This window comes from Gallus gallus, chromosome 5 (genome assembly GCF_016699485.2).
Source record: "Gallus gallus isolate bGalGal1 chromosome 5, bGalGal1.mat.broiler.GRCg7b, whole genome shotgun sequence".
In the NCBI taxonomy this organism is placed as follows: domain Eukaryota; kingdom Metazoa; phylum Chordata; class Aves; order Galliformes; family Phasianidae; genus Gallus; species Gallus gallus.
In genome coordinates this window covers 28,259,134-28,285,178 of record NC_052536.1, presented here as the reverse complement: position 1 = coordinate 28,285,178, position 26,045 = coordinate 28,259,134, and the positions used below count along the sequence as shown (strand labels likewise).

The 26,045-nt window shown below is 44.6% G+C and overlaps 1 protein-coding gene across 22 annotated transcripts in view; it reads left to right on the top strand.

Moving 5' to 3' along the window:
- The window catches only part of TMEM229B (transmembrane protein 229B), a 33,966-nt gene extending 11,016 nt beyond the window's left edge, over positions 1 to 22,950 (top strand). For 17 of the 22 annotated variants that reach the window (XM_015287327.4, XM_046941728.1, XM_046941729.1 and 14 more), the window contains one exon: positions 17,018 to 20,907. In XM_015287327.4, the coding sequence (XP_015142813.1) occupies positions 17,045 to 17,548 (504 nt within the window). In that variant the 5' untranslated portion in view covers positions 17,018 to 17,044 and the 3' untranslated portion in view covers positions 17,549 to 20,907. Of the gene's footprint in view, positions 1 to 4,529; positions 4,609 to 9,066; positions 9,157 to 17,017 lie in introns of all 22 variants that reach the window. The other 5 variants (XM_046941731.1, XM_015287336.4, NM_001397165.1 and 2 more) reach the window with 4 other exon arrangements.
- Positions 22,951 to 26,045: the final 3,095 nt, after the last annotated feature.

Here is a 26,045-nt window from a genome sequence, read left to right as displayed (position 1 = left end):
CCTGGACAGCTATTGAATAGAAGCAGTGGGCTGAACAATGGCAGTGCTAGCAGTGTGGGTAAGCGGGGTCAGCAATTGCTCCAGGCTTTGGGTGTGATCGTGCTGCTGATAGTGCAGTTGTACACAGGCCCTCAATTGGTCAGAATGTCATCTCTTGAGCAGCAAGGTTCAGGCCAGTGCTGCAGGTTATGTCAAAGCAAGAGTCAGCAGCTTCCCAGGAAGGTTGCTGCTGCTGGACCGAGCCTTGGAGTGCACCCAGACATTCTGTCAGTGATGCAGCCATGGGTTCTTCTGGAGAAAGCTGTGTCTGGCATGTGCCCTGCTGTATGGTACTATTGCTGTGAGCAGAGCAAATGCCGCTTATCGCCTGCCCTCAAGAGCCATCAAAGGAGGCACAGACATCTCCTGTTACTGTTAAAACAAAAACCAAGCTCTGTGTGGGCACAGGAAAACATAGATCCATTGGCAGCAGAACAAGACTATGAATAATTAATTCCTCCAGTGCCTCCTGTATGTGCCATCCACTTGGGCTGCTCAGGATACCGTCTGCCAGAGATGCAGACAGATCTGCTCCCAGAGCCACGGGGACACGACCCTGCAGACTGCATCACTGTTCCACTCAGGCTGCCCTTCTCCAAGAACCTGTCATATGCACTGTTGTGACATCCTCGAGGACACAGAAGTAACCTTTGCTCGTTCTGTGGGCTGTTGGTAGGAACTCCTGTTACACCAATGGAATCGGGATGTGTCTAGTGATAGCAGCCTGGAATGTCTGTGGGGGGGGAAATGAGTTAGGATCAAGAAAGAGGCACTGACTGCTCCAGTCCTTTTTGTGACAGGTGGTAGGGGGCAGTTTTTTGTGAGAGAATTTATACTGCGTTAGGTTGTTTCTATGTCTGTCCTACTGAGAAGCCAGGCTGTCATCTGCCAGAAGTCCTCTGAGCACAGCTGGACTTTTCTTTCATTACAGAGTACCTTAGTGTAGAAGAGGGTGCTTACGTGCTGTTTGGGAACCTCTGTAAAATATATAGCTTTTCTCAGCTCATTTACTAGTGGGAATTTGCTCCATAATGATTGGAAATCTTGCTGGCAGCTGAAGCTGAGAGGTGCCAAGGACTTAAGGAACTACAGAGGCCAAATTCTGTTCTGATTCTCCCGTGAACTGCTGTGAGCCCATGGGATGGGTGTGCTGGGAGGTTGGAGAGAGCTTGCTGAAGGTTTTCTCAAAGGCTTTTCCTCAGCACAAAATGCAGATACTTAGATACAGGGGAGAATTTGCCCTCTCTGACTTGTTAGTATGAAGATTCCGTCAGCCATTTCACATACCTAGGCTGCAGAATGCACACATTATTTCAGATATGGGGATAAGATAATGGGGAACAATAAGTATTGTTCCCCGTTTTTCTTCTGTGTCTTCCAGATTCGCTCTTGGCTATCAGGCTTTTGCTGAGAGGCTTAGACTTTTAGTGTGGGAAAAGTTACCTTTAACCAGCAACTTCAAGGGAAGGCACTGTAGATCATATCCAGAACATTTTTCAGCTTTCGATTTAAGCCTTCTCATTGCATTTGCCCTAAGAGTCACTCACCTCTGGAGCTACCCTAGTCCAGAAGCAGAGGGAAGTCGTAGGTGGGAAACAAAGGTGAAATCCCAGCCTGGGTTTGGAGGGTGCTTTTTGAAAGAAGTGGAGTAAGTGTTCTGGTGGAAGCCTGCCCAGCTGGGTGGAGAGGTGGGGCCTTTCACAGAGTGGCTCTGAAGGAAGAAAGTATTCCTCCTGAGGCAGATCAAAAGTGTTTGTCTTACTGTGGTCTGGATAGAAGTGTGGAGATTGGAAGAATACCTTTTTTTTTTTTTTTTTTTAAATCAGATAAGGAAGTAGACAAACAGAGCAGGAGTTGGATGTGTGGTTTCCATAGTGATGTAACTGTGGAAGCTTTTGCATGCTGAGCTTTGCCTCTCTGTAATCACACTTGAAGGCTACAAGTATTCAACTCTTCTGCCAGGGGAATGTAAATGTACGAACACAGAAATGGGAAAAATGCAACTGCATGGCCAGGAATACATGGATGTTGGGAAGCTTGATTTTGTCATGGGTTGTTTCTCCTTTATCTGTTGTTCTGTGCTAACACACGTGATGGTACTGTGCTAATACCACAGTTCTTGCTGTACCAGTCCGTGATGTGCTGACTTGTGTCCTTAGCTTTCTTCTCATCTGTACACTCACACATTCCACACCACTGATAGCTGTTGCTCTGTTCACCCACACCAATTTCAAACAGGTACTGATTGAGAAACATGGTCAAAATTCTTTCAGCATACCAACTGGTCAGAGCACCACCCTCTGCAGCCTGCGGGGAGGTGCTCCTAACCATCACCTCAGCTGTTCCTGTGTGCTGTGGAAATGAACTGCACGTGACATTAAATTGTGGTTTATTTGGGAATTTTACTACTTAAATTTACTATTAAAAAAAAAAAAAGACCTTTTGGGTTTGTTTTTTGGGTTTTTTTTTGCATTTGGAGAGAGATGGCTATGAGTGTAAGTGGCTGAATTTGAGAGCATTCAAAAAGAAGATGGGGTGCCAAATATTCCAGCATCTCAGCTGATGGATTATCAGTAGGTCATAAAGGCAGATAAAAGGACATATCTGCGTGCAAATGCTAGATGTACACATCTGACAGCTAGACACGCACCAATCCTGCATACCCACCTGCATTGCCTAGTCTTCGTGAGTCACAGGCATCTGTGCCTCCTCTGCTTCCTCTCTTAATGGCACTGCTGCTGGATGCTTCTCTGCTCTTCCCCTGAAAAAAGTCCCTTACCTTGGGCATTTGTTTTGCTTGCCTAATGGATGTAATGGGTCATCTGTTCTCTTTATAGAAAGGAATGTTAATTATTTTCAGAAGGCTAATTAGGTTGCTAATGAGAAGCTCTACTACAGTAATATTTCCTTTAATTACTCACTCTTAAGTGCTTTACAGAAGAGAAGAAGCTTATTGAACATGCTGTTAAATATGAATGTGTGAATCCACTCAGAGATGCACTTCCAGGCTCCCTGGAAAAAAAAATGCCTTGATGAACTCCAGTATCCACGTGACACAGATGACTGAGTAGACGAGGGTGGTGCTGGAGCCTCCCAGTCCTGCAGCCTGTCTGACTCCATCTGGATCCAGTGCTGCTGCAAGCGGCTGGCTGCAGTTGCTCTCTGTGTTCCAGTGGTGCTGGATGGCTTTTGGCGGTATCAGTAACCAACTGTGCAACCTGCCAAACCTATCTGTAGATAAATGCAGCCCTTGCCCCACATAGTTCAATCTAATTAGCCAGGTGGCAGCCAGAGGTACAGGAAGGTGTGGTGATTAATCCATGGCTGTGTCTCAGAGCATTGTGAACCTCAGCAAAACAGAGGTTTCATGAGCTCTTTGTTACTGTGCTGTACTATTTAGCCCCTCACATCTCTCTTGTGGCCACTACATCTTTGGGCGTGCATCAGTTTGTACACTGTTTCATGAGGCAGCACAACTTTGAGACACCCAATCCATGCTCCCTGTGCCTGTTTGCTGATCATTGCATAACCAGTCACAGAATGAAGGGAGGTTCTGCCAGTGTTGTGGCTGCAGTGTAGAACTTTGTACGTTGTAATGTGCTGTCAGTGTCTAAATTCAGATGACTGGGAGTGACCTAAGGCCTAAAGCTCAGAAAACTGTTATCAACGTAAGGTTTTAGAAGTTACCCTCCAATTCTAGAGTGTTTTCAGGTACAGATGTACTCTGCTCTCTGCTACACATGTGCTTGTTTAAGAGTTGCTTTTACATATGCAATGTGTAAGTTAACTTTGTATATCATTACAGCTATGGGAACTCTGAGAAACAATGAAGATATGAGTGAAGCAAGCTGGTTAGGTGCAGTATAGGTTCTAGGTTAGAACAGGTATAAGCACAAGGAGCACACTTGAAAAGTGCCTCGGTAGCCATTCTAAACAACTTGGCTTCACTAGAAGCTGTCGTGCAAAGTCATGGGACTAGCACTGGTTGTCATGAGCGCAGTGTGACAGGTCTGTTGTTGTATGCACAGAGACTAGTCATATAACGGAAGCACATTCAATCTGATTTAGCCATGGTAGGTGATAAGAACTTAAATTCTTACTCATCCTACCAACAATGTATGCTCAGATACCTGCTGAGTGCCACAGAAGTCCTCGCACGCTGCAGGTATAAGTGCCTCCTGAGAGGAATGGACAGGGTGACCAGAGTGTGTGCCTCCAGGGCTGCCAACAGCAGATGTGTGATTCAGGCACAGAAATGACAGCTCTTAAGCATTTTACATAAGCAGAGACAACATATGCTGCTGCTCTGGTTCCATTTGCTGTGGGTCATCTGATGCTCTCTTTGTTGAACACACGTTAAAGATGATTTTAAAGGAATTTAGATGTGCTTTTTGTTTGTTTTGGAGAGGATTTTTTTTTCTTTCTTATGTTTTTGGTGGCCGATGTGAGCAGGATTACACTGAAGAATTCTGTATTACTCTTATCACAAGATCATCTCCAACACACAGAAGAGAGCTGTCCCTTTGCCCAGAGGCATGAGGTACCTATTGTTGCCCCAAGGAAAATAAGGTAAAGAAAAAAAAAATCTTCTTGCTTGATAAGACCTGAAATTATCCCACATAACCTTGGGTATTTAACTGGGATAAATAAATGATGATTCTACAAGCTTTAAGTGCCTGTAGGGACATACTGGGAAGGTGCAGGAATAGTACCCTGATGGTACTGATGTGCAGACTCCACTTTCGTCTCCAGTATGTCCACCTCTGGCTGCCATCACAGCTTGAGTTGACTGCTAGTGAGAGGCTGCGGAGACAAAGCTTGTAGCCAAGGTACCTGGGAGTGCCTGAAGTTCTTGAGTCCATTCTGGTCTGTATGTGGTGAGAGGGAAAGTTTATATGAAATTCAAAAGCAGGTAAAACTGTCATGCAAATAGTTTGTCAGAATCATGTTCTGCTGTAGTAATGGTGTAAAGCAGGTGACTGGAGGCTGAATCTCAAGGAACAGGCCCCTGTTAAAGCCTCTTTTCAGTCAGTATTAACGAGAGCTCTGTGCCTGCACAAAGGAGAGCTCAGCTCCTCACTGCTAAACTAATAGCTGTGTCTCCTAATAACACGTGGGGTTTTTTTTTAGAGTATGCCTTTATCTTTTATCTTCAGGAAATTGCAGAATAAAAGCTGAAAACATAAGTCAGGTGTTAAGGGCACTTCAAACAAAGAGCTGAACAGAAAGCCCCAAACAGAAAATAGTCTGGAAAAGCCCTGCTCTGCTCTGGAGCCAGTGATGGGTTGCCAGCTGGGCAGGATGCTTCTGTTACCTCTGGCCAAGGCCATTCTGTCTGAACACAAAGGGACAATTACACAGTAGCTGGATGAAGCATTAGGTTACAGCAGGATAAAGCGAAGTCAGGTGAATTGCTATTCAGTGACAAGGCTCCTACCACACCACAGGCCTCCAACGTGGCAGCTTGCCTCCATCTGCCCTCCTGCTGCACTGTGGTGTGGCCACGGTGTTTTTCTTTTCTGGTTGCACTCCCCAGGCCCCATGGGGAAACTGAGTCCTTCCTACCAGGTGCAGAGCACAGTAAGCTTCCTCTGGTAATGTCACAGAAATTAAGGAACAGCTCGGTCATTGAGAGAAACTGGTTATGGGAGGTATTAAGAAAGAATTGAACAGTGTGGGTGGGAAGCAGTGATCTGACCACTTCCTCTTACACATATGAGTGGAATGTAAATGTCTCTTGGAATGCAGCCTGGTAGGGAGCATCTTTTCTCGTCTTGCAGCTGACAGCGTCCTGTACATCACAGGATTTGGTCATTAGGCTTTGTGAAACTTCCAGAATAACTACTCTTGGGAACTGGGTGAGGTATTTCCTACTCGGAACTCCTTTCCCTTCAAAGATCAAGTGCAATAGCGTTTCCTAAGGAGTGCTAATGTGTTTGACTGAGTCAGCTGATGCTGGTGAGGTGGTAGAGCAGAGGGGAACAGTGAGATTCTGGTACTCAGGCTCTGTTTGGGCTTGGAGCTGTTTGTTGTGTCAGGTTTCTGATCTGACCAAAGTAATACAATCAAAAAGTTACTGAAAAAATGTCTGGTCTGATCCTCTCTGCACAAGCATTGAGCATCTTGCCTGTGGAGCCCAGCAGTGAAGGCAAGCCACGTGCATTGCAGAGTTGAATACCAGGCAGACAATGGCTACCAACTGCTCCTCCATACTCATGTCCCTGTGTGTTCTGGAGGGCCCTGTATGCCCATCAAAGTGTTTTTGTGAGTGCAGCTCAGTACCAGTGAAAGGTACTGGCTGAACTGTTTAGAAATTCTGAGACTGAGAATGTGAGCATTTTGTGTTATACATCAATATGAGTCACCTGCATTGGAAAGAACGTCTTCCAGAGGCAAGTAAATGAATCCAGAATCAACTGGTGTCTGGTCTCTCTTCTGGCATGGCCAAGGTTCCTGGCTAATTAGTGCCTGTACTTAGATTATGAGGAAGTTTTTTTAATCATTTGAAAGATAAGAAAACATAAGATCATTGTTTTCTTGGAACATCTTCCTTTTGAAGCCCAAATAGCAAAATAAATAGGATTCTAGTTTTTAAATCTCAGTCTTCCTGCAGCAGCAGTGAATTAAGAAAGATGATGTGATGTGACATATTGTTTGAGGCACAGACTGTTTGTCTATGTGTGTTTGTACAGGCCTTTGTTACCTGAGTTTACTGCTTCCTAGCTATATCCTGTGGCGGTAATAATAGGGGGGGATCCATCTTACTGTGAAGTATTCCGACACAAGCTGGGATGCAAGGAACTCATCTGTCTTAACAAACTTTTATTCTAGAAAGGTGTTTTTTCTCTCCTTTCTTCCATTTCATCCTCAACGTTGGCATCTGGGACAGGCAGATGCAAGGCAGGATCTGGCATTCGGCAATTTCAGTTGTGATGCGTGCTGCTAGCCCAGGGCTGAGGCTGCAGGAGATGATGGACAAAAGCCCCCTCCTGCTGCTGTGCTTTCTGCTGGGCATTAGACAAATGATAGCCACACCCCGCTGCAGCGCCAGGTTAGTGGAGATAGGGTTTAAACAATTGACTTCTCCATTTCATAAGGCCAAAGCAGGCCAGTGCACATAGTCTGGCTATATTTGGTCATTTTCTTTTCTTCCTCCGTACAGCAGCTTCTTCAGACAGAAGGGAATGCTGAACTAGAGAAGCACAGAACAATCTCCTGCCTGCAGAGCAGAGCAGAGGAGAACTTAGTTTTCTGAAACTGTGTCTAATACCAAGGGAAACTGCTCTGGAGGCTGTTGACTTGAGGTTGGTAGTCAGAAGTAGGGTGGAACATGTATGCAGATTTTATCTCGTCACTGCAGCAGCTGTGAAGAGCTATGGATCGTCATTATTATCTGTGTAGGTGAGGTTAGTGGTTATGAAACAAGTGATTTCAATTTCCCAATGTCTGGCCCCTGCAAGGATTCTGCTTATAATACACTTAAAAATGTACTGCTGTGTGTGCACTCTTCACTGTTCCCTTCAGTTCTACAAGTTGTCCCGAGTCTTTCTAATTGTCTTCTTTCGAGCCAGATTCTGTTCTCAATGCAAAGTTCTCATGAAGTTTTTTTCCATATTAGTTCACTGAATCACTGAATGGCTTATGTTGGAGGAGACCTTAAAGATCATCTATTTCCAACCTCCCCCCTGCGGACAGGGTTGCCAACCACTAGATCAGGCACTAAATCAGGTTGCCCAGGGCCCCATCCAATCTAGTCTTGAACACTTCCAGGGATGGGGCATCCACAGCTTCTCACCAGCTTTCCCCCCCTTCCTATGCTTTGCCTTCTGGGTCTTAAAGGAGACAACGCAAATATGGTAGCAGTTTCAAGCAAGAAAACCGTTCTGCCTTTTATTGTGGCAGCTGTGTGTGTGAACTCAAATCCAAATCTCCCTTTGTATTTGTGCGTTGGCCTTTTGTGTCTGTGCCATCTTTCTCCATCTGAGAGTGGAAAATATTTTCTGTGTGGATTGGCAACCAATAGAAGTGAAGAGGTGAGTATTATTTTTACCTCCTTGCTGAGTTTAGGATTAGAGTTAGTAGTTCTTAAGGATTTTCTGTTGTAAGGTAGAGGCTTACTAAGGTGGAGGCTTAATTCCTTTCTCAGATGTTTATCAGGTAGGCAGTATTAACATGACACAGTTAAATACTACTAGTTCCAAAGGAAATGTTTGTTAGGTACTATTCACAAGAAATGGTTTAGAATTCTTCTGAAGACTAAATGTGTACATCAGATCTGGGATAAGGGATGAATATGAGTAGGCTTTCAGCACGTATCACAGCCACAAACAGCCAGATCTGCAAAGCAGAGGTATTGCATTATTTTATGATTTGGGCCACCCAGATCATGAAATCTATGAAAAATGAATTCCTGGACTTTTTATACAGCAGTGTCCAAAGCATCCCTGTGCACACACATACAAACACATCTTGTGTCTTATTTCAAGAAGCCTAAAGGCTTATACTGATGTCGACTAATAAATATAGGCTATTTGTCAAAATGCTGTACTGCATCAGAGTGATGAATCCATTCACTGGTTTTATCAGGAAGACCATTCAATAAAGTGCAGTCATCTGGGCATGCTGCAGTCGAAAAAGGAAATCTGAAAGAAAGATGTAGATCTAACATTAAATGTTTCTGCTTTCATATGGGACGTGTGAAGGATGGAACTGGGCATCCCCTGTGGAGCTGTGATATGTGGTCGGCAGGCTGCAGGCAGGAATCCTGAATCTAGCATTTTTTATATCTGTACATCTGTAGGTAGATTTAAAAATTGTGTAAGCATGGTGGGTTGATTTGCTTTAATTAAAACAAATCAAGATATCTGTGGTTCAGTCCCAATTAGAGCGTGAGAGAACAGTTCAGGTCTGTGATTTGGGAGTGAGGCAGTAAGAAGCTCAAAAAGAACTGGAAAGGAACCAAGGTGATGTCAGCTGCAGGCGGAAGAGAGGCAGGGCATCCTTCTGACCCAGCTCCTTGGCTCACAGGCTGGAGTTTGTGAAGCTGCAGCTGGGAGCACACATTTCTGCCTGGAAGAACGGTACTGGGAAACATTTCTGGAACTGTGCCTTCATAAGGTGAGTGACTGGAAAAGGAGGTAGCTGTAGGGAGAGTCGGTAAAAGCTTGAGGGCCATTGCTGAGGTAAGAAACTGATGCTTGAAGAGGTAAGAGGCTTACCTGAATAGCAGGGAGAAGCAGATGGGCAAATGCCAGTAACTCAACAAGTGCTGAGTTACTTTTTTATTTGAAAAAGGCTATGAGTACTTGGCCTACCACTTCTTGGAAGGTTGATGATTTCAGTCAAATTTCCCAATGGGAAGGTGCCACCTTCTTGAGGCACAAAACACATAATCACATGGATGATTTTGATCTGAGAATATGAACCAGTGAACATCTGAGGTTTGTGACAGATCTGTTGCTTCATTATTACAAAAGAAAGAAATGGCAGGAGTGCGTAAAAAGTGAAGATGACGTGTATGTAGTTGTAACCCAGATAGAATAGAATCATTAAGGTTGGAAAAGGCCACTGAGGTCATCTAGTCCAACCATCATCCCACCCCCAACGTACCCACTAACCGTGTCCCTCAGTGCCATGTCCACTTGGTTCTTGAACTTCTCCAGAGATGGTGACTCCACCACCTCCCTGGGCAGCCTGTGCCAGTGCCCAACCACTCTTTCTCAGAAGAAATTTTCCCTAATATCCAACCTGAAGATAATAAGCTTTCTGATACTTTGAGGAAATAACAGCACTGAAAATCTAAGCATTCTTTTTGCAAAGATGTAAATGGCAACTACCCAATGCATCAGGGGGTATGTGTGCTGTGTAGGAACTAGGCCCTACAGCCTAAGTCTTTGGTTTTTTTTTTTCAATTTGTTATTAAGTACAGAGAAATTTGAGGAGCCTGTGAAGACAAATATCCTCAGTGATAACGGTTACAGGCTGCTTGCGGCTCTTTCTGAATTGAGCTAAACCTGAACAGTAGAGGATAAAACTCACTGTAAATTTATTTGCTCATACAGTGTATTTCAACTGCTGATTTTTGTGCTCTGCAAGCCAGTTATGGCATGATTCACCCCTACGGTAAAGTGAATGGTGAGGTGTATGCCAGTGGGAGAAACTTCCCAGGGAGCTGCCTTCCCCAGCTGTAGGCAGGGGTGCATACGTGAGGATTTTGTCTGACACGGTGGTCAGTAGGACTCTGAGACTTAGCCTCTTCTGCCCATCCTTCCCAGGATATTTGTTACCTCGCAGGATCTGTGTGAACTTGAAATGAAGATGAGACAGCCACCATCTTGGGGGCTCCACTAAGATTCCTTCCTTGAAAGAGAACAATTTAGCAATCTGAAATTCGTGAAGTTTCCTCCTGCAGGGCTGTTAAGCAGGAAATCTGAGGCTTTGCAGTGTGGCAAAAGCAGAGAGCAATTTGAGGTTCTCATTACTTCACATTTCAGTGGTAGTTTGAGAGGAGGAAAAGTGTATAAGTAAATAAGGAAAATATGTATTCACAGAATATTAAAGGAGGAAAAAAAAGTTACGTAGAATCGCCATCAACAGACGTCAAGAAGTTTTCTTCTCTTTCCCCTTTTGGTGACAGTCTAAGATTCCAGTTCTGCAGGTGCTTGAAAGTGTTCTCCCTCCTGTTTCATCTATCTCCACGCAGCGCTTTCTGCCTGTGAGGCTTGAGTCTATCTCAGCATAAGCCCAGCTGCTACATGTCTTCGTGGTTTGTAGCAGGTGCTCTTCCTCTCAGGTGAGGAGTGGCTGCAGCTGCTTGCTGTGAGTGCTCACGCTGCCCAGTTACCCACCACCATCACTTTAATGGTAATTATTTATAAAGGCTTGTGTGCTGGAGAAGAGTAATACAAGGAGAAGGAAATAGTTTTTTTCAGGTGTGTGCATAGCAAGATTTTTTTAGAGGCTGCCCTCTTCTTCTCCAGTGAAAGAAGTACCAGACTTCTGAAATGCTGCATTTAGTTTCTCCTGCGGCAAACCAAGAGACGCTGCCTCAGATCTGCCAATAGTTCTAATGTTTGGGGATTTTTTTTGGTCTTTTCACACACACTGTTTCTCTTCGCAGTTTTAGGTGACTTGGATTATCTCATGGTATTAGCAGGCAAGGATTTTACATACTTTTACTTTGGTGCCTTGATCACAGGATTCTTTTCTGCCAAGCTTCACTTTCAATGTGAAGTGAGTTTGAATTTCTTGATGTTCTAATTGCTAAATCTGGCTTTCTTCCACTGCATACTGATTCTGGCTTGCAGGTGCAGATCGTTCTGATGAGTTGGGCTGAGTGCTTGTTTGTTAGGACTGGGATTGATCTCTGAGTTGTCTAAATCAATTTATTGTTGTGAGGTTGCTCATCAGGAGTGGACTGGTGTGTATGCTTTTCATTTTGCTTTGGAAAGAAGATGAGAGGGGCATTTACTAAGAAGAAAAAGAAAACTCCAAAAGAAGAGCTGCCTTAGATTTCCTTAAGAAGTGTAAGTTAGGTGACATGCCTTGATCTTACTGTTTTTTCTCCTTCGTGTTTGCTGGCTCTTTAGTGGCAGAGGAAATGATATTGGCTGTGGCTTGTAAATTCTCAGCATGTTCTCAGGATAAATTCTCTCTCTCTACTCATCACACTGTTTTGGTTGCTTTTCCTTGTAAGCCATGATGTGCATTATGTTCTTTGAATGTCAGATTTGCTTTGGTCAGCTAATGCAACATGTTAAGCCCAAGCTTTCAAAAACAGCCGTGAATTTTGATTCTTACCGTGCGTGAGCACGCCGTTAGAAGTGCATGTCCCTGGCCCCAAGCAGTGAGCTGACAGCTGCCCACCAAGAGCTACCAATGCTCAGTCCTGAAGTTACAGACTGTAAACTTGCAGCAGCTTTGGAAAAATCACTTCTGGGAACTCAGTTCTGCCCTCACTGCAGAGAATAAAGTAAACTTGGGCTACTGTTAAGACTTAAAAACCTCTACAGGCTGATAGATGCTCTGTCCACTCCTACAGCTGTGCCCTGGCTTCCAAGTCTGCTCTGTGCTGGGGCCTTTGGTAGATACTTTCCTGTAGTGCCAGTGCATGCCCCGAGGACTCAGGGCAGCTTTTCCACATGGGAGGGTGGCAGGCGAGGCGGTGTTCTAGCAACTAGCTAGAGAGGGACATGATTTTGCCCGAAAGATTTGGACAGACTTGGTGATAATAATTCTAGATGTTGAGTGTGATCTCAGCCATTTTTCACAAATTTGCCTTGTGAGCATGCTACTTGCTTGACTCTCAAGGAGCTTTTTGTCTGGAACGTAGGAAGCATCCAGCTTGGCCACTGGAAGTGAAGAGATGCTGCCTTAGCTTGCTCTCAGGTTAAGGTGGTTGCTGTGGGCAAAGGTAACATGAGGCAATGCATGGTGCAGGGCATGGCAATTCTCAGCCTTCTGAGCTTTTTTTACCATTCAAGAGATCCCATTTGTTGGAAAAATCTTTAAACTAGTAATGCCTTCATGTTTTCTACTTGCTCCTTGAAAAGCTCCCTGCAAAGAAACCCCCATCTGTCTCCTCATAGTGAAATGGTGCCTTCTGGGCATCCCACATAGGCATTACCGGTAACAGCTACACTACAGCCATCCCTTTGGCTTAGTCTGGTAATTGGATTCATTTAATCTTCTTTTGTCGTCATTCCTTTTTAATGAATCCCAGTTCTCTTCGGAACAGATTTGAAAGATAGGCAGGGATCAGAGGCTGCCAGCAGGTATAGAATGCACTGGGTGAAGGAACCAGAAGGCGACGTACCTTGTAATGAGAAGGAGCTAGAAGCAAAAAATGAGGGGAAAAAGGCAGAAAATTGGCTTTCTTCCTTGCAATACAGTAGACCTCAGAAGAATAGAGACAACGTATATCCCAATGGAGCTGGAATCCAGAGAGAGAAGGAACAAAAGCAGATCAATACATTCAGAAGTGACCAAAATCCCAGAGCCCCAGATCCATCCCGAAAGTGCTAAGAGTAAGGAAGGGCCATCAAGTCTGTGTTCAGAGACATATGTCTGTGGCTCTCTTCTAGCACTCATTATGAGGCTTGATTAATCGATTTGCTGGAACTGTTCCACTCTTCGGAAGAGCTAAAATTCTATTTTCTGAGATGCAGTTAATTGAGGCTCTCAGTTACCTGGAGGATGACTATCTCCTCAGACTTATGACTTCAGTGCATAAGTACTGCTGAGACTTTGCTGCATAAATCTTTAAACACTAATGAACTAATGTCTTGGGGCCAAATCCAGCACTAGTGTTCTGTAAATCTTTACTCCTAATGATCTGTGTGAGATTTATACAAAAACGTTGAAGATAGATACAGTTGCAGCACGTTAATGGTGTCCCTGGTTGCACAGACATTCTGATTTGGAGCTTACTTGGAGGGAAAGAAAAAAATAAGATGAAGAGATATGTATTTAAAAAGGTGTTGTCCCTAAAATGTGTGTTGCTTTTCATCAACATATCCTTGTATCTGACCTACTCTTTGTTAAAGCAAAAAGGGGCATCTGTTTGATTCTCCCAGCTTTAATGAATAGCACAGTATCTTCAAAGATGTCCCTATGAAAATCATAGATAAAGTCATTAAGAACAGTTACTTTTATGTAAATACTATTTGGGTAGGAAGGAGCATGTCATAAGCAGAAGGGCTTATACAAAGGGAGTGGCAGGTGCCACTGTTTCAGAGTTGTCTACCCACGGTTGTCTCATTTGGAGAAAGAGGGGAAAAAAAATCGACAACTGGAAGGGAGGAAGGAAGTCTTCCTCTTGCAAAAAGGGTTTTGCATTGATATTTACATCCTTTCTGTTTATGAGGCCTCACGCATCAGGTTTATCTGCATCTTGCTCACCCTAATGAATGATGGATATCCCTTTTGGAGCTGATATACTGAAGTGCGGAAATATGATCTTAGTGCTGTTACAGTATTCTTTTCTTACAGCCCTAAACCAGAATTCTGCCCTAATCTTCTGGACCAGGTCTCTGTAGAGAATCCCAGTCCTTCACAGTCTTCCTCTGCTCGACCTGTCCTTCCTTGTTGTAGGCAGAGGGGCTCTTGGCTTCTGTGTTACCTGCACAGGCAGCATGATCCTCTAAGGTGTGGGTGTGGTTTCCATAGGCTTCCCGTTTTTCTTGTAATTCTATCAAGTTGGAAAAGAAGTTCCTACTTGAGGAAAAACACAGTGCTTCTGAAATGCTTTTGCTCAGTCTTAACTAATAACACTGCATTTTGAGTGAGTCATTTCTCTAGCTGCTTGAAATATAATTTGCTGGTGGAAGATACTTCCATCATCTCGAGCTGCTGTCAACGTGCGATCTCCATGACTTGCTCTGCTGAGACAGTTGCATAGATGGCAGCTTTGTTTCTTGTCTTCTGGAGGCTACTGCTCATTCCACTGGAGCTACCTTGCTGATGAATGCCATTTGTTTTTCTCAGAGGACTGAACAACTATCATATATTCAGAGTTTTTTGATCTGTATTACTGTCACTCCATTAAAAGTCTTGTATCACCAAGATCAATTATCTATTTCAAGCTTTTCATAAATTTGCATCAGTTACAGTCTTGGCCCTCTGTCTGGATGCTTCTGCCACTAAAAGCCTGCAATTACTTTGAACATGGTCCTTGGGCATTAACTGCTGTCCAGTAAGGCAACACTGTTTTCCCACATTTCCCTTTGAAGACCTTCTTTTTCTGTATTGTCTGCCAAGCATCAGCCACTTTGGTATGGCTGGGAGACAAGATACATGGGACTGGCTGCATTGTTAATTACTTCTGTAAGTGCTCAAGCAACTTGTCACTGTGGCGCTGTGCAATCCGCAGCTTGTACAAGGATGTAGCTTCTTGTATTCGCTCTTGGCATCGTCTATTCTGTTATATGTTTTAATATGTACTTCGGTGTTACCTTGAATTGAATGTTGTACAGGAGGAGCTGCATTGACTGAAGGACTTATTGCCTAGCACAATGGAACCAGATTACATTTGGGCTGTGCCAGTTCAGCATCTGCCCTGTCTACAGGTGCTTTTCATCAGCAGGCAGTCTGTGAGGATTGTCCTTCAAGGACATCAAGAGCAGGAAGTTCCCATCAAGCTTGTGCTGACTTGGCACCGGGCAGTTGAAGGGAAGTGCTGAGACAGTGTCAGCACTTTGACGCTTTATTTCTTGCAGTTAAGATGAAAGGCTTGGGATTCATAATACAACAGTGGTGGTTATAAATGGGTTCATTTGTATTGTAGGGGTTGTCTCAGACCTGGTTTCAGTTCAGCTATTAGCCAAAAATTTCAGTGTCAGGAACTGATATTTTGCAAAGTCTTTCACCCACAAGTTCAAGATGTGCTGTTGACCCAAATCTGTAGCATGTGATGATAGTTTAGTACCATATGTGAAACTGATTGTGCCATTAGGAAAAGAGTCTTTGCTCATCCACGTCATGTGAGCTGACAAGACTATGGTTGTTTATAGGTAACTGCTTAAGAGGAGTGAATTCATGGACACAGTTCTGTCCTTTCCACTTTCAGTATTCCCCATTGGTTTTCATTGCTAAGAAACACACCACAGTTCATCTCTCCTCCCATAGGTACTTTTTCAGTGAATATTCTTTTGTGTTCTCCATTTTCATTATTCTACTTCCATTTTCCTGATGATTTCCTGACAGAGTTTTAGTCACACAGCATGTTAACGTTTTGTCCAGAGAGGCAGTGATTACCAAGCAGGGCAGGAACAATCCACTTGGAATTGCACACAGGACAGAGTGTAATCCTTACTTAGTACACTGCACCATGGGGTTGACAGGTGCAGAGCAAATGAATTAAATCATGCACAATGAAGAGTCAAGAAACTCAGCTTGAAAGGGTAAGTTTTTTAAAATCCAGAAGATGTCAAATTCACCCTGTAGCGTAGGTCTATCTTCACTAAAACTATACCTAATCATCTTATGCCAGTGAATATAGTGTGGTAAAGCAATGCTTAGGACCCTGTGAATTTCTACAAAGAAGTGTGAAAACCAATTGTGTTTAAACTGCTCAGCAATAAGCAAATTGTGCCCTTCCAGAAATCTCTTCACCAAGTTTCTTCCTGTAGAGACAAATAGAGTTTGTTCTCATTTCCTTTTTATCATGACTAACCACCTCTCTCTATGCTCAGCTGTTCTTTTTTATTCTCACTTTGTGCTTTGCTGTCCTGAAGCCAAATCTGTATGGACTTCAATGGCTCTCTTGTCCTTTTTGACTTGGTACTAGGCAGTTTGATAGCATAAGAGATGATTCTCTAAATCCTAGATATGATGCCAGAATTCTCTAACTGAAAGAATTAAGAAGAAATAAGAGTTTGGCTGAATGAATGCAAGGTGTACATGGGGAAGTGTAAAACCTCTGAAACTTTCTCTTCTGGTTTCCTTTCTGTAGCTCCCATCAAATCTCAGTCTTTCACTGCAGTAAATTTTCTAGGTACGGAGACTGTAGGAGACAGATGAAAAAGGCTCAGGTTTTCAATGCTGTGTTCAGCTAATCTTCATTTTAGAGGTAGAAATAGAAGCGAAGGACAGTGCTGTTTCTTGAAAAGAGCAAAAAGATGATGTGTGCTCCTTCCGAGATGCCCGTATTTTTCTGCTGATGATTGCATCCAGTAAGTTCTTTAGTAGCCTCACTCCTGGCAAAGTCCTTGAAACTCAATTCCCTCCTTACCATGAGTGCAATACCAGCTGCATCCCAGTCCTCAGCCAGAGCAGTCCAGATGCGTTCTGAGACTCAGAGCCTGATAAGGTGCCACCTTTCCCCAGGGCTTAAATTTGCTGTAGTAAAAATGATACAATTTTAAATGCACTTTTCTTATTAGAATTTTCCCTTTGTGGATGTTACAGATCTGTGCGTGTTGCAATCTAGGTGATAAGAACTTGAATTCCTCATTGACTCCTCTCTCTGTCTTTGTTTCAGAGTGCCTACCAGGGTGTGTGCAGAAGGATGGCTGCGGCAGAACCTCTGACTGCTTTCTCCCGATGGTACCTCTATGCCATTCATGGCTATTTCTGTGAGGTCATGTTCACAGCTGCCTGGGAGTTTGTGGTCAACTTCAACTGGAAGTTCCCAGGTGTTACCAGCGTGTGGGCACTCTTCATCTATGGCACCTCCATCCTCATTGTGGAGAAGATGTATCTGTATCTCAAAGACAAGTGTCACATTTTAGTGCGCTGCTTCATTTACACCCTCTGGACGTATCTCTGGGAGTTCACCACTGGCCTCATCCTACGCCAGTTCAATGCCTGCCCATGGGACTATTCCCAGTTTGATTTTGACTTCATGGGCCTGATCACCCTGGAGTATGCCATCCCATGGTTTTGTGCTTCTTTCATCATGGAACAGCTGGTGATCAGGAACACCCTGCGCTTGCGATTTGATGAGACTGCCGAGCCAGGGGCTCCCACTGTCCCCGTTGCCTTGGCCAATGGCCACGTGAAGACGGATTGAACCATGACTCAGAGCCACCCTTAGCAATCTGAGAGAGCCCAGACCTCTTCCACAGGCTGTTAGCTCTGGCTTTGAGGTACTGCTCCTTGCTGTATGATAAGATTCATAAACCCCATTTTTCTAATGGGGGTGTGCATGGGATATACCAGAAAAAAAATGGAACCAATAGATTTTCTAAGGATTTTACTCTTTGGGTTCCAAGGACCAATATCAGTTACTTGTTAGTTAGGTCGTTTCTGATTTTAACTTATTACAGATGAAAGCAGTCCTTTTGCTTACACTTTTGTGTGGAGAAAGAAGAAGGAGGGAAAGAATGCTAAGGTGGAAAAGCATTCGAAAAGGAAAAATGTAATCATTTGATGGTCATGGACATGCCAGCAAAGTTAGTGATTGGCTTACTCCATTAGGCAATATTCAGGTGCTTGCTTGCAACCAATACCTCCTGTGGGACCTGAGATGCTGCAGGAACAAGGAAAATCCGTCTGCTATGGAGAAGAACCTAAGGCTGGCAGTCTGCTGGGGAGGTAGATGGTGTTCCCCTCATGAGGTCCCACTGGCCTACCCCGAGGTTCTTTTTTGCACCACAATATAATCTGGTGCTGGACATCTTGCTGAATTTATACAAATATCGTACTTTTTGAAATCTCAGTCCTGATAATAGATTTCTTTTTTTTCTTTCTTTTCTTCTTCTTCTTCTTCTTCTTCTTTTTTTTTTTTTTTTTAAGAAAAAGCCTTTTTTTGCTGAGTGAATTTTACCATAATCTGTGCAATCTGAATCTTGGCAAAAGGCACAAGAAATACGTAAGTCTTCCCATCTCCTCTGTCCCCCCAAAGCAGAACTTGTCTGAAGGGCTGCTGCAGATTTCAGCTCTCATCCCAACCATGCGAACCTTGTAGAGACTGTACATGCCACAAAAGTCTTCTGCCTTCCTTCCCAGGGATTCCTCTGTTTCTGGTGATGTTGATGACTTAATCTGGCTGCAACTCATTGTACTTGACCAAAGGTCAAAATCTATGTGTGGCTGAAGTGGTACCTAGCATTCAGTCCTCTAGCACTGATGGTCACCCTTCATTAGCACTGGCAGCCCAGTGGTCTCCTCAGTGTTTCAAGAGGATTTGCTCTTCCTTCCCAAATTCTATTCGAAATAACCACAGCAAACCTTTTCCATGAGAATAGCTGGAGGCAGCAAGAGATATGCCATGCTGTCTGATATAGGGAGACACATTACTTCCAAAAACAAACACAGTTCTCCCTGAAGAGCACTTCTTCACAGTTTGAGGAAGGTTTTGGGTTCTAGTGTGAGAGAAGCAGTAGAGAGCTGTAGGAGCAGGGAGTGCTCTAGCTCCATTTTGGAGCTTCTTGCATGGGGGCAGTTTGAAATTTAACCTCTTGGGAACACTTGTGGAGTCTGGGAAAAGTTGTAGAGTAGGGAGGGTGTCTTATACTGGCAACCACAGGTTAAATAATGTGCTTTGGTAAGCCTTGGCTGTCAGTTAGTCACAAAAGTGGAATTTCCAGTTGTCAGAAGTATCATGCTCATGACTGTTTTACCAGGCAGATTTGCTGTAATTGCCTCATAGGACAGATTAATTTTGAGTGTTCCTATAGTGTAATCAGCAGAGCTGCAGCAGGGATGAATTTGGCTTGAAACACACATGTTTGTGTGGTTGTGGGTTTCCACTCTTGCAGTGGAAGTAGCCGGGTTTTTTTTCGTGCTGCTCCTCTGTCTGAGGTAGAGCTCAGCTGTGAACCTGCTCCTTGTCTTGGGGAATCCACTGCCAAGGGGAAAAGCACTTCTAGCCCTTTTGAAGGGAATTATTGGCTGGTTCTGCCCTTACAAAGCCAGTGTTAATCCTTTCTGTGTTGCACAGAGTGCAATTATTTTATTTCTCTCCCTCTCCCTTCCCACATGACATCCATTGCTGGCAATGGACACAAAACAATGGCATCAAGGAGTTAATCACATCTGCCCTGGGATATGCAGTGTCTCTCGAAGCACTTTGAATGTTTAGGTGGGTATTTAGGCTTTCCTTTTTATAGATCATTAAATTAAAAGAGAGCAAACACTGAACAGGTATATATACTTTTTTTTTTGCTGTGATGCCAGTATTATAAAACCAGAGAAGCAGTATTTTATTTTTCAGTCCTGATGGTCTCACAAATGCAGACTCAGGCAAAATAGTCATCTCGTGTAGTGCAGGGGGACAAAAAGAGATGAACTCTGCTGAATTAGAACAAGAACTGCAAGGTGTAGATAAGAGCTGGGATCTTATCCCATATCTGGAGGTGTTCAAGGCCAGCCTGGATGGGCCCTGGGCAGCCCAATCTGGTGGGTGGCAACCCTGCCCATGGCAGGGGTAGGGACTAGATGATCGATAAGGTCCCTTCCAACCTAAGCCATTCTATGATTCTGTGATGTCCCTGCTTTGGCTCTAGTTCTGTCAGGGTCATGCACTACCCAGAGCCAGGCTGTTCTCTCGCAGCACAGTGTGGCTGTGGTGTGATGCTGACTCTTATCTCCCCACACCATCTGAAACCCTCAGCTTCATAAAAGCATTCCTTGGATCCCTGCTTTCTCCTTAGCTGTTACAAAACTCTTAAAAATGTTAAAAGGAGCTAGCAGCATCATTTGGTGACTCCATACCAGCTGCAGGTGGGACTAAGGGAGGAAGAGTTCACAGAGCTACCTTGGTACACAGCCATGTGCTGTGACTGCAGAAGCTTCCACCAAATGGCACAGTTCTTGCACAGTGATGTAATATTTAGGTGCTCAGATTATGGAGGGGTTTCCCAGCAGCATACAACGTCTTATTCTACTATCCCTATTGCCTATGCCATTGTAACCACTAGTCTGATTTGCTTTCCAATGATGTCTGATGCGTACCACCTAGATATTGCATCCCTAGAGACCTGTAACTTACACCCAGAAGTGCACTTTACTTGCAGTCTGCACACCAGAAACAGGAAGGGACCCAACAAATTAATAAATAATTTCAAATAATTCCCTCGACAACAAATGTTATCGCAGGGTTTGCTTTAATACCATGTACCGAACACAGCAGGGTTACCTAGACTTCTTGCTAAGCAACGTGGCTTTGTCTCTTCTGCAAAATCTCTCTTTTTAATACATGTGATGCTTCTTACAACATCTTACAGGAGAAGTGCCCAGAGCACGTTACTGGGGTCTTGGTGGCAGCTCAGCGTGAGCTCAGGAGCCGGACTGAAGTGGTAGAGACACTTACATTATGAAGGAAAAAACAACGCACAAGGCCTAACCATTTGTTTGTATGTGTATCTTCCTTGGTAGATTAAAGTTGCCTGTTTTGAGTTCACCAGCAATAAAAAAACTTGTGATTTATCCACCTTGTCCTAACTCTGCAGCAAGAAGGAGAGAGGGGACCTGCGCTGCTTTTTGAGGAGGGTGGGGAACGGGAGTGGTGGGTTTGGGGCTCCAAGTACCCCAGGGTTCTACTTTTGGCTCCCTTATATTGCTTATCCCTCATTCTGTCCGTCCTATGGGGTGCACACGTACATGATAAAATACAGTCCCGCGTCCTCGGCACAAGGAGCAGCTCAAGCACTGTCGTGATGATGTCTGTGCATATTGCAGTGATCTTGCCAGAGGGAAACAGTTGGTTCAAAGCAGGACTAGACCACATTTTGATCTTGGCATTATAATTGAGAGCAATGTGTGCATATGTACCAGGTATAATTACGCCTTTGGTCTGAGTGCGTTTTCTAATTAAAGCAGAATAATCGAATCAACCTTTTGCTTGACTAGTCCTGTGACTATAAAAGGTAAAAAATGGCTGAAGGACTCAGGCTTCTGGAGAATTGGGAAGCTGGTGGCTGAAGTTCTCCTGCGGTCAGTAGTGTTGTTCTGCTGCTGACTTTCTGTAGGCTGCACCAACAGAAAGAGGATTTCTTCATTCACCGGAACGCCTGCCCTTTTGCTACTATGAATAAAACGTGAACCACCACCACGATGTGAACTGAAACCAAACAGTTTTCTGTTCTATTTTTTGATGGGCTCTGAATGTGTGCACTATGCCCTGAATTCAGGGGGTAGGCTTGTAGACCTGCTCTCTTTGCTTCAGTCTTTTTACTTGCAAACTGCAGCTGAACCACCAGACAAGGAAACTGCTGTCTTCCTCTTTCTTCCTGTGTGTCTGCAGCTACCACCTCCCCCTCCTGTAGAAGGAAATCTCTTTCCTGGTACATTTCCTGCTCAGTCAGAAGTCATTCCCACTGTGACACCTCACCCAGCTGCTTTGGCACCCACTGCCTGAGTAGGCTCGTGGAGCTGGGGAGACATGGAGAGTGTTGGCAAATGGCCACCACTCATGCCTGCCTTCCGTCACAGCCCTGATGTGCATGCTCCCAGCCCCAGACGTCTGGCATAGGTGCTAGAGGAAGAAGTGCTGTCTGGAAGTAAGTCCAAGGCAGGCATGGGTTTGTTGGTGTCTGACGCCACCACTTCTTTAAAGACAAAACTGCCCTTGCCCAATGAGATCTTTACTAGAGGTGGCAATGCAAAAGTTGTCCGCTAGCCCAGTGTATATTGCCCAAACCTTCTCTGAGGAGGGAAGGAGGTTCAAAACGTCATCTTTTTTTTCTCCAGGAGATTCTCTGCCTACAGTTCTATGGAAAAATAGCAATGTGCGAGCTGTTGCTCGTTCAACTCACAGAGGTACTGAAATGCCCCCAGCTCTGCACCCTATCTTGGTAAGTTAACCATGCTGAGACATAGGACACTTCAGCCCTCAGGGTGCTGCCAAGTGGCACTGTCAGCACTCTGAGCCTCTAGACACCAAATGTGGGATGGTGTTTGTCAAGGCCATGGAAGAGATCGCAAGTACCACGTACTACAGGTTGTACTGTGCATGGTGTGCTGCACCACTCCAGCGCAGCCAGGGAGAGCTTCCAGTGCACGAGGACCATGAGCGGAACTGCTGATATAAGTGCTGGGTAATGGCAACCGTGCAAGGCCTACTGGTGAAATCTACATTCCCAAATCTTCAGGATCTGGACAGGCTGGAAGCAGCTATTTCCTGTTCTCCGTGTCTGGGACTTCATGCAGGTGGAAAGCAGCGTGACAGGGTTTGTTCTGGCAGAAGCAGAGCATTTCCTTGACTCCTTCCTCTGGAGCCAAGGCTGCTCGCTGCTTTTGCAGCCATTGGATTTCAGATGTGAACAGCCTTTGTTAGCTCGTCAGAAAAGAGCAGTTTTGAATGGTAGTTACTAATGCTTGATGTTAGTTTGTAGAATGCTTTGTCAGTTTAGGAGCTAAAGACACTTATGTATCTGCAAGTGTTTGTTTATATGACTGAGTGGCATGCTGTCCTGCTTTGATGCTATAAAGAAGGAGAAGGAAATATGCTCTCTTTGCTTTTTAATAATTAAAAAAAAAAGAGTAAACATGCAGTTGAAAAAATATTTGTTATATAAGTGACACTATAAGCATGGTGCTTGTAGATATCTGGCCTTTCAAACTCAGGACATTTTCCAGTGCAGAATGTGTGACTAGCTCCCACTGTAACATCTGCATTGCTACTTTGGCATGGCTCTTCTCATTGTGTTTTGGAGGATGAGGGGAGGGAAGGAGGGGAGCTCCCTGTGCTAGACAGAGACTCACCTGAGAAGCTGGGCAATCCCTAGTTATGACATGACACTCACAGGGACCCTGGCACAGGCTTGCTGTAGAGAAACCCCTCTTCAGCAAGGGTTTGGACTAGATGATCTCCAGAGGTCCTTTCCAATACCTCTGGTTGTGTAATTCTGTGGTTCTGTGGTGATGCATTTAGTTGGGATTTGGGAACCAGCTTAGTGCACTGCATTAGGGGAGTATTTTTTGGTAAGATATGTTTATTCTGCTAGTCTGGAGCATAGAGTCTTTCCTTCTGTTTTCAGAAGGCTGTTATGTTCTTTACTGCTTGGTAAATGGGGTTTTTGATAAACTCAGCAGTCTGCCTTCAAAATGACTATTCCTGTATTTGAATCAGCACTTTCTACTCTCATCCACAGCAACTTCTAACTCTACTTCTCCCATTTCAAAGCCAAATTTGGCTTGCTTTAAACCTATTCTTCCTCCATTGTTGTGCACGATTTTGGTTCCAGACTGCCCTGTGCGTTGCAGCCCTGAGAGCAGTGGGTTGCCCACAGGTCAGGGGCTTGTAACTGAAAAAATCCCTTCAGCTTTTCATCAGAGAGAAGATGCCAGCAGCCACCTGCATGCAGTCTGCCCAAGTGCAAAGCTGGCACATGAAGGGGCTGTCAGAGCTGATACATAGCATGGGTCTATTATGTTCAGAATAGAACTGCTCTCCCTCCCTTTAGTACATTATCCCATCTTCATCAGCGGAGTACTTTTGGGTATGTATTGCTAGGGGCAATAAGCCATGTTAGAGACTAAAATGAGATGACCATCTGCTCTATCAGCTTGTGCTGTTGCAGTTACTGCAGAGCTTATCTACATTGCCCCTTCTGCTGTCATCTGATGCCACAGCTCTTCCCTGTGCTGTTTCTCCATCAGCAATTTTGGCAACCTGTCACTTTCTATGCTTTACATTCACTGCAGGTCCATGTTGCGAACACAGGTACTCTAAGCTTCCTTTCAGGAACTTTCCTTTGGCAATTAAACACAAATGTGCTGATTATTGATGAGCTGTAGCATCCATTAAAGCCCACAAGAGCTGCAGTTGTCAGTGCTTTGGAAGCTCAGAACAGAAAGCACTTTACACGCCTGCCTTCAGGCACTAGGGTAGCCGCAAGCTTGCAATTAATTTTCAGTGCCTTTGCTATCACATCCACACAATGGCATAAAATAGGCCTTCTGGGCTAAATTCAGCTAAAAGGTTCCCTTGTAAGTTTCTGAATTTCAATGTGTGCAGAATAATATGTAATTTCAAATGATCCTTCTCCCAAATGCCTGTACACCTGGTGAGTAGGTGTGTGTTTAGATGCACAAATGCAGCCAAGGGCCTCAGTACTGCACCACTGACTGCATCTTAGCTTGTACTGGAGAGGAAGAGCTGTGACTGCTTAGTGCAAGCAGCACTCTGGCCCATTTCCTCTGCTCCTCCCTGAACATCTGAGAACCAGAGAGGAGTCAGGATGAAGCTCTCATGAAGCATACTTGTGGAGCAAGGGCTAGGAGCAAGTGCTGTGTCTGTATGTATTACATGGGGCTTTAAAATCAGATTGATATCTAAGACGGACATGCCACAGCCCTTTAAAAAAGAGGTAGTTACTGCTGTGTGGATGTCCTCACAAGAGGATGTTTTTTACTTAATTCGAACTCGTGACAAGTTCCCCATTAAGGTAGAACATGTTATTTCCCCATGTGCTTTGTGTCAGTGGGTTGAGGACACTGAGGGCCCAGGGCTCACATGCCCCAGCGGGCTGCATGTCTCCCTCAGGTCTCTTCAGGCAAATGTGGGAGGGCTTGCAGCTCTTCTGTGTGTGGCTTCTCAGCTACATGTTGTTCTTGCTCTATGAGTGCCACCTCCTCAGGCCTGTTGGTGCTCACCGTTCCTTTGCATTAGCTCTGAGCATTCTGTGATCCTCAGAGAAGCAATTCCATGCTTCCTCAGCCTTTCTGTTTCACCATCTTGTCCTCATCCCTTGCAGTCCTCCTGCTGCACTGGTGCTGCTGCTACAGGCGCCTGTTTCTCGTTCCCCATCCCATACGCAGTTCAGCTGACCTGTCAGAACATATCCTTCTCCCCATTCCTGTCTGTCATGCCAGCCCTACAAACCCCAGCAAATTAGATCATCTGCATATCTATTTCACATATTTATGAGTGAGATGCTAATCCCCACATAGTGGAAGGGTCATATGTACAAAAGGGGAAGCAAGGACAGCAGCATTACAGGGAGAAGTGGGGGAAGGGGGGCAGTGGTGAGGGAAGGGCAGATGTCAAGGATAAGAGTATTGGAAAAAAACGCGTAAAATGAAAGGTAGAAAGAAGAAAGCAGCAGACACCATTCGTCTCTGTGTCTTTTGTGATACAGACACCCCTGATTCCCTTACACTGTAGCATTAGAGCTGCTCTGCCACATAGGCCCACATTGCATGGTGTCCTTGCAGAGCCCTTGCTTAACACCTGCCAATTCCTTGGCTCCCAGTGCAGCCACAGACCCACTGCATGCGTAGGATCCACAGCTTCATCTCCCATCTGTTCTTCCCGGGGGACAGAGCAGGTGAAATGGCTGTTGGACACCACGGGCACCTCTTGGGCTGCAGCAGTGGTAAAACAGCAATTCTTAAAGAAATAGAAAGACCTCCTGTGTGCTGAAGCTCCTTGCAGGAGGGGCTGGGATTTTACTGCCCTTTAAGGGATTCTGCAGCTAGTGATCAGGGGATTTGACAGTTGGGTCTCAGTCATATTTAACGTGATGCAGACAACAGATGCTTCAGGAAGATTATATTTCTTCATGTACATCAGGTCTCTGGGGAGATTACATGTTCAGGGTCAAGGGCTTTAGGGGGCAGCC